We start from the raw sequence: 8,089 nt of genomic DNA, 5'->3' as shown, positions 1-8,089 counted from the left end.
CTTATCTTCTGTCTGAAAAGACACCAGGACTTGTCAGCAAGCCTGTGGGACAGCAAAATGTGCTGTTTTGCTTAGTCTGTGGGAGGCTGGGGAGTGTATAAAAGGTAGGCATATGAAATTCAGAGGTTTGTTTATTATATAGATAAAAATCTGAACTGCCAAAGTTTAGTCTAATTTTAAAGCTCCTTATGCATTATGCAACTCTTCCTTTTCAGTCAAACGCAAAGTTACAATGCAAGCCACTTTATTTCCAATATGTATAATTTCATTCTTTTGAGGAACAGCAGGGCAAAATGTCCTCTTCAAAGCCTGGTTCATTTTCTGAACCAGTTGCCACATTCATCTTCTGTTCTGTATCTGAGTGGATGTCCACTGGAAGTGGGTATGCATTTTGCCTCTTGATCTTAATTTTGATCTCTGGTTTTACATAAATTCCAGCAGGGGACAATTTTTAACTTCCTTCTCTCGTAGGAGATTCATTTTATTCTTTTCAGTCTTAAAGGAAAGCCGGGGTAGTAGCTTCTAAAGAGGAAAGCATAGGCTTTCTCCCCCTAAAAGGGTTCCTCTCCCCAGGTCCACAGTGCATGGCAAGGTCTTCTGCTTCTTATCTCATGGCCCTGAATGTGTTCATGGTGGTTCCTACTCCTCATGCACATCCATAACGTTAAGCTGCCTCTAAAATTCATAACCAAGCTTGAAGTTTGAGTTGCTGGATTTAGACTGTTTTTAAACAGGTGCATTTATCAGGTTTTCCTGGTTTCACTAACTTAATGTTTTTGATAAAATCATATAAAAACATATGTGTCCACCCTTGGAGATGAGAAGCATGTCTCATTTTAATACATGATGTAGAATTACACCAGTAACCCAGAAGAGCAGAAGGAGCTCTTAGGATAACAGCTCTGAGGGGGCAATGAATCAAGAGACAGGAGGCTTGGACCAGTTCTCTACTCTGTTCCAGAAAATTACTGTGTGAACTTTGGGCAAACTTCACCTTTTCACTCTTCTGACTCTCTCCCTCATCTCTCTGTTTTTCTTTCCTATTTAGACTTTCAAAGTGCAAAGGCAAAATCACATGCCTACTGTAGGCAGTTCCAGTGTAAATGCTGATATACAGATTTAAAACAAGGAGGGAAATCTGTTTGGAGGCCTCCTGTAGGCTTTTGTCATCATGGCCCATGGCAATCTATGATCAGTGGATGGCTTTGCTGGATGAGGAGAGCCAGTGTGCTTGCCCAAACATCACCTGAATTTCCCAAACACCTGCAGAAGATATTTCTGAGATGCACATTTGCTCACTTGGCTTTCATGACCTGGTATGCCTTTTGATCTGCCCTGCTCCTGGGGAAGAGCTGGAGCTGCTTTTTGATGATAGGCACCCCTTTCTTCCCACTCTCAATGCACAGGGAATTAGCCCACTTGCGGGTATTGTGTGTGGGTAGTTCTGACAGTTGGTATATCTCATTTTTCACTAATATTATAAAATACCAAGCCATTCTTTTCCCCAAATCCAATTTGATTTTCCTTCTGAGGTTCTGCTTATATGATTCTAATTTCTCCTGTTTCACCTCTTTAAGAAAGAAAATTGGATGATCAAGTGGAAATGAGAGGCCACAATGTATCTGAAAGTACTTTGGAGTGAACTGATTAGCAAATTAAGATAGGTATTTTTTTCACCAAGCACCGTAAGTGTTAGATACATAGAAATTTGCAAGAGGGGAGATTGCTAAGAAGGTTTTAGAAACAAACGTAGCTTCATTTATGAAGTTACCGGACATGTTTGTGGCTTTCATCAATATGTTTTTGCTTTAGGATACAAATTAAGGTCCAGAAGAGTCTTGAAAAAATTGATATATTTAGTAGTGGGTGGGTGTGAAACCACTCCAACAGCATGGTTTTTAAAATATGCTGTTTAAAAAACCCTTTTATCTAGAAAAATTAGGTGAGGGGGTAAGTGGGCCTGTGCAGGATTGTTCTGTCTTTTCCCTCCGCCAGCTGAGAAGAGCTTTTCTTCAGCCCTTTCGACCAGTGGATGAAGACACAGCAAGTTGCTGCTGGAAGCTGTTGTTCCCTGCAGTCCCATCAGCTCGTGGTCTGTTTTTGGTGAACCGGTTTGCAAGACCTGTGGGAGAAATGCGTGTAGAGCAGCTCTGTCCCCATCCTGAACTGCATTTTGAAATTTGCTCTTTACACAGTTGTGGTACTGTGACTTACTTTGTCCAGGGGTTAAAGTCACAAACCCCTGTCCAGGAGGAGAGGCTGGAGATGACGGCGGTGAAAGGTGCGTGTTCCCTAGGGGAGGAGACCGCTGCTAGAGCAGTAGTGCCGCCCTAGCTCTTGCTCAGGTGAGCGGGGAAAAGGCTTTAATGATCACCCGGCTCTGGCACTGGTGAGAAGTTGATGTGAGGGCAGCAGCCCCGACTTCAAGGGGCAAAGAGGAGAACAGGTTGATTTTTTCCGCCTCCACGCCCGATGCGTGGTGAGCCGGGTTGCGTGCGGCGATGTCCCCGTGAGATCAGTCGCGGAGAGCCGGGATGCTGTGCAGGGAAGGATGGTGAGAGAGGAGCGGGAGGGCGGCCCGCGGCTGGGCTCCGCAGGCGGGCGGCCTGGGGCAGCGCCGGGCGGGCGGGCGGGCGGGAGGAGCGCTGAGGGGCGGGCCGGGCCGGGCCGGGCCGGGCGGCGCTGCCGGGCGCCCGCCGCGGCGTGTGGGTGGCTCCAGGCGGCCGGTACCCAGCGACAGGCGGCGAGGTGGGAGGAGGCTGGCGGGGCGGAGGAAGAGGAGGAGGGAGCGCGGCGGTGCAGCGGGGCGTATCAGCCGGTGCTGGACTATGGTGCGGCTCGGCGGGGGCTGACACGCCGGCAGCCCGCCCGCCCTTCCTCCCTGCCGGCTGACAGGCACGTGTGGGATGTGAGACCTGCCCTCGCCGGGGGAGCATGAACTGTGCCCAGGCCGGCATTGTCCAGGTACGAGAGGCTGCTGCCGCCCGGCCCCGGGTGAGGGTGGTGGGGCGGGGGCGGGTGCTGTCGGCTCCCAGCGGAGAAGTGCGAGGCGGGATGGAGCTGGTAGCGGCCTCGGCTCCGGGAAAGGCCCTCCCTGGGGCCGGCGGGATGCGGTGGCGGGTCGTGGGTGTGCGCTGTCACCGTGCCCGGCTGCGCGGTGCCGCCTTTGTGCCTCGGAGGTCCGTGCGGGATGGGAGCCCCGGCCGTGGCCGCCAGCGCTGCCCTGGGCGGGGGGCGGTGAGCAGGGGTCGCTCTCCGGGGAGCTCCTTGGGCCCCGGTGGGATACGGGCTGAGCCGCCGGCCTGTCGGCTGACTAGCGACCAGATAGTGTAGAATTATGATGAGCGACGTGCCGGCGGGGATTGACATCATTTGGGGATGTGGATGCACGCAGGCGGTGATGAAGAGTCCCGTGCCGAATTTTTGGTGGTTATGTCCTTTCCTTGTAAAAGCAGAAGCCCCCAGTTTTGGTTCTTGGCTCCCTGACAATGCAGCAAAATTTAAAGCACGAACTGCTCCCCCCCATTCCCCCCCCCGGTGCTCTGTTGCTGTAAGCCAATCTTGTGACTTCATATTTTGGTTATTACCTTGTATTATTATGTAACAGCATTTTTTTTGTTAACAATTAAATAAAATAACTTATAAGTATGTTAAGAACATTGCCCTAGCCTGTAGCATTATCAAATGCTGCGTTTCTCATTTTGCAGCCTGCATAGATAATGGGTTTGCACTGACACAGGCAGTACAATTCATTTTGTTCTCTATTGCATCGTTTCCCGTGTATTTTTCTGTAGTTGTAGAAGAAATCACTTGGCTTGGGCTTGGATTTTTGCATCCTGCTGTTTGGAGCTGCAGTAGTGCTTTTTCTTTTTTTTTTTTCTTTTAATATATATGCTGCACTCAGCAGAAGTGCGTAGTGAGACTGTACAATAGTCAGTCAGGCTGTGCTCCTGTCCCCGTGTTTACCAGCACCACTGTCGTGTTCTGTGGGGCACCTAGCCCTGTCTGAACAGGGCAGCAATTAGGGGCAGGGTGCTGCTGTGCCAGTGGTGGCACATAGCAGGTGGTCAGCTGTGCCTTTCTGATTAGTGCTCTTGCGAGGATTGCAGTTATTACAGTAATTCATTTTGGCTTGGGGATTCATTTTGAAAATTTGGATTTTCCACTAAGAAGGGATTATCATTTCTCTGTGTAGTACGTGTGTTTTGTGAAGAAGTGGAGTACGGTATGTATCCTGGCTGCTCTCTCTGCTTCCCTTCTGTCTGTCTCTGAAGTGCACACCCAGTTTGGACAACACAGGTGCAATGTTGATTTTCATGCTGGAACCAGAACAAGATGTAAAAGGCAGCACACACTTAGTCAACCTACACTACTCATCCTGTCAATGCAGTCTCGGTCTAGTACAGGGGAAAAGAGTATGTGTTCTTACAGAGGAAATGTGGGATCTGTTTACTTGTTTGTTTCAGGGGAGTGAGCAGGGAGTTGGGTCAGAACAAAGAGTGGTTGATGGCCAGCAGTTGTGAGCAGCAGCAGCATGCAAGTTAAGAGTGGAGGGCATGTTTTGTCACTTGTGTGATGCTATCGCTGATGTGTTTCTGACTTAATGTGACCTGACCTGTGGACTCCTAAACTTTTGGTGTCAGTCAGCTTACTCATTTGAAACCAGAGCAGGCCAGAGCATGAACTGATCCACTCAGTGATCCACTCAGGAACTATCAATATCTGAACGTGATGCTGATTAATTTGAAAGCATACTGTGTCCACATGCTCAGAATATCCTGAAGAATTCATCCCAAGTCCATATGCTCTGTATTTTACGTGCATTCTAATAAACAATATGGTCCTTACTGTTTTCCAATAAATAACTGGCTAAGACTTGTTACTGAGGTGCATTTTTCAGTGGCTTTGTGTTTCATGTACATGGCATGCGATCTTGCATCCTTTGCCATTGTGAGATAATCCCTGTGAAGCTTCGTGAAGTTTTGCACGTGCTGTGTCAGATGCTAAGTAGCATTCATTCAAGGTAGTGCTAAATCCTTCTCCTTGTCTCCTTTTGAATAGTCTTCTTACAAACAATGCAGTGACTTGGAAAAATAGTGCGAGTGAAATTTAGCTTATTAGCTGCCTTTTGAAATACTGCAAAAGATGTGGCTGTGGTATTGTGGGGAGGATTCAAGTTGTGAGAGTGATGGTGTTGGACAGTTGGTGTTGGGCCAGGAGCTGTTCTAATAAAGAGGATAGGTTACCTGTGTTTTAAAGCTCTTGGATCTGCCTTGTGGATACAGGGGATTAAGGTTGCCCCTGTAGTTTCACCTCTGAAAGATGCTTGTAAAAAATACTCAGCAAAACAGCCTCCTCATTTCCATGCCAGTTGCAAAGTTCAAACAGAAGGGCTTTTAGTAATTAAAAAAAGCAATTCCAAAATATCTTCGTTTGTGATGATAGATTTTTCCAGAGAACATAACTTGTCCTCATTATGACTTTTGATCTTTCTAAATATCTCTATGGTCCTATGTCTTTCCCTATGTAGTTTCCTCCAAAGTTAGGGGTACCCACAAAGCCTGGCTTCAGCATGCATAGATCACAGTCCTTGTAGGCCTCTAGAGACAGGGAGGAGAACTCAAGCTTTAAACAAGTGCTCTGGCTCACTTTCCCTTCTGTTCTGTAGATGGGGTGCTTGCCAGCCTAAGCCAAAATTACGCTTTGGTGAGCAGTGCCCCAAACAGTTCAGCTGGGTGTCCATATGTACCTTACATGGGTGGACGATGCCTGCAGCTGCCACAGCTTTCCAGCAGGTACAGCTATGAACCATCATTGCACTGGGAGTCACCATCACCTCAGATGCTCCCTTGCCTCCAGTGGCACCTGTGCTGCCAGGAATGTTGCTGTAGCGTTGGCTGTATCCCTCAGACTGGCTTGCAGCAGCTGGAGGATGATCCTGCCCATACGGGTTTGTGTATCTGCCTATTAGCAGGAAAGGGAATTGTGACGCCCCCTTTTCTTCAGGATGTCTGTTGTTTGTTTACACTCAGTGGCTTTCTCGGTTTTGGCAATAAGGAGATGAGTCAGTTTTGCTTCTGTTTAAGGCTTTTTTTACCCATTTCTCCAGTAACATTTCATGTGCTCTTGTGATTCTGCAGTGGCTGAATGGCAAATACTGCAGGCATTTGGTTTAATTCCTTAGAAGTGTATTTCTATTGGCCTTAAGATATCATGAAAATAAATAAAGCTTAAAACTGACTAGATCCTATGTACTTATGCATTTGTCCTAAAACACACAATACTTTGTTTTCTAGTGGTAATCTCAGGAGGGTGGGGGTCATGCAACTCAGAAAAAATAAAAGTGCAGCCAGTAGCAAAGGGCAAGATATGATGCCGCCTACTTTAGTTGATTTTTTCCAGCTGAGATTTGAGGCCAGCAAGATGCTTAGGATTAATTAAGAAGAAATGGCAAGGTTCTTTGATGCAGGGAGCCCAGGGTCATTTTCCTTACAGTTAATGAATGGTGGCTAGGAAGCTATATAATGGGCTTGTGATTCAGTCTTGGCCTTTTTTGGTCAGCTGTGTCTGACTAGGGTATCCTGTTGTTAGCTCTGAAGTAGGAAGTTTGGGTTCTTCTTCTCTCCTTAGGAGATGCTGGGACTGTCCCTTGGCAAGATGATGTACTCAATCTCAAATGTTTATGGAAAATGGACCAGAAAGACAGGTCCAAACTACAGGTGAAACGGGCTGTTGTCCCGGGCAGCAGACGGCTGGGGGCAAGTAGCTGGCTGTGGACTGCTTTTGATTTTGCAACAGGGAGGAGCTGGGTTGAAGCAGGGCAGCAGCTGAGCAGGGTTCCCTTGCTGCAGTACCTGTTGCAGCTCCCATTTGTCCTCTCCCTCCAGTGGCGGCAGCAGCAGAAACCACTGTCAGCTCTTCAGGACTCTCCCTCCCCAACTTTCCACTAATAATCTCACCCTCCTTTTCCATGAGTTCAAACAGCCTTAGCTTGATCCCAACTCCTCATCCTTTAGTCCAGAACATTGCCTATAATGCAGATAAACTGTGAGTTGGCTTGGGAGCCAGGGTGGAGTGATAAGGCAAGCCGTTTCTCTGAGATTCTAAAACAGGGGGAAACCCCGGTGCTTGTGTTTGAAATCTCGAAGTCGGTGATCAGCCGTGTTCCCCAGGGAATCGCTGTGCTCTATTGTATTGCAAAGTTCTCTGAGGACGCAGCAGTGCAGGCAGCGTTCCCTTGCTGCAGAGCAGAAGGTCTGTGGGAGAGAGCGTGTGCACAGCAGTCAGGAAACCTATTATTGAGACCTACGCTGAGGTTTCATTTTATGCATTTAGCAAAACAGGCTTGCTCTTTCACACTTTCCAGATATTTTTATATTTCTCTGCAGATGCTTGTAGAGCACCAACATTTGTTTGGTTTCAAGCCTGAATTAAAATTCCCAACCAATGACTGGAGGCAAAATCAAAAAGGCAAGTATTTCTTCCAGAATTAAAATCCATTTAAATTTGAGAGTTGTTAACCCATTAAATAGCAATGGAGTATAGAATATATCTTGGACTGAATCACTTGTGTTTAAAATGGAACATGCTCTAAAAATAAATGGTTAATTGCTTCAGTGTAGTCAATACAGAATTTAGAGATCACTGATGGAGTGATTTGTCATCCATCTCCATAGCAGGAGTCATCTTGGAAGTCTGTGATGTCGAGGGCATTTGTTTCTATTACTACCTTTTAAAGTAGTTTTGTTAATGACCTCTTGAACACTAGGACTGAAATGTGTCATGTGGTAAAATTAATTTTTCCATTTCATAGGAAAATGTGTGCCATGTGCACCTTCAATTGCCAAATCAGGTTCCTCAGGTCCTAAAATGTGTGGTTCAACAGGCTTGTCTGTTTTTTTTTGTTTTTTTTTTTTGTTAAAGGAAGCAGGAGCCTGCTGTACTTCTGGTGCAAACCAAATGCTTTCACACATCTCCATGTAAAATTTAGGATGGCATCCTGCAAGCTGGAGAAGATCTGATGTTGTGCTACTCACTGTATACAGAGAGGAGGATTGGTTAGGAATAACTCCCTGAAACATGTGTAAGC

The 8,089-nt window shown here is 46.8% G+C and overlaps 1 protein-coding gene across 9 annotated transcripts in view; it reads left to right on the top strand.

Moving 5' to 3' along the window:
* Window positions 1-2,401: 2,401 nt before the first annotated feature.
* Window positions 2,402-8,089, top strand: part of HECW1 (HECT, C2 and WW domain containing E3 ubiquitin protein ligase 1) — a 252,330-nt gene continuing 246,642 nt past the window's right edge. For 6 of the 9 annotated variants that reach the window (XM_054655134.2, XM_054655124.2, XM_077178988.1 and 3 more), the window contains exon 1: window positions 2,719-2,964. In XM_054655134.2, the coding sequence (XP_054511109.2) occupies window positions 2,935-2,964 (30 nt within the window). In that variant the 5' untranslated portion in view covers window positions 2,719-2,934. Of the gene's footprint in view, window positions 2,555-2,718; window positions 2,965-8,089 lie in introns of those variants that run through there. The other 3 variants (XM_077179019.1, XM_077179015.1, XM_077179006.1) reach the window with 2 other exon arrangements.

The sequence above is a fragment of the Agelaius phoeniceus genome, chromosome 1 (genome assembly GCF_051311805.1).
Source record: "Agelaius phoeniceus isolate bAgePho1 chromosome 1, bAgePho1.hap1, whole genome shotgun sequence".
Lineage (NCBI taxonomy): Eukaryota > Metazoa > Chordata > Aves > Passeriformes > Icteridae > Agelaius > Agelaius phoeniceus.
This window is presented reverse-complemented; position numbering and strand designations above follow the sequence as displayed.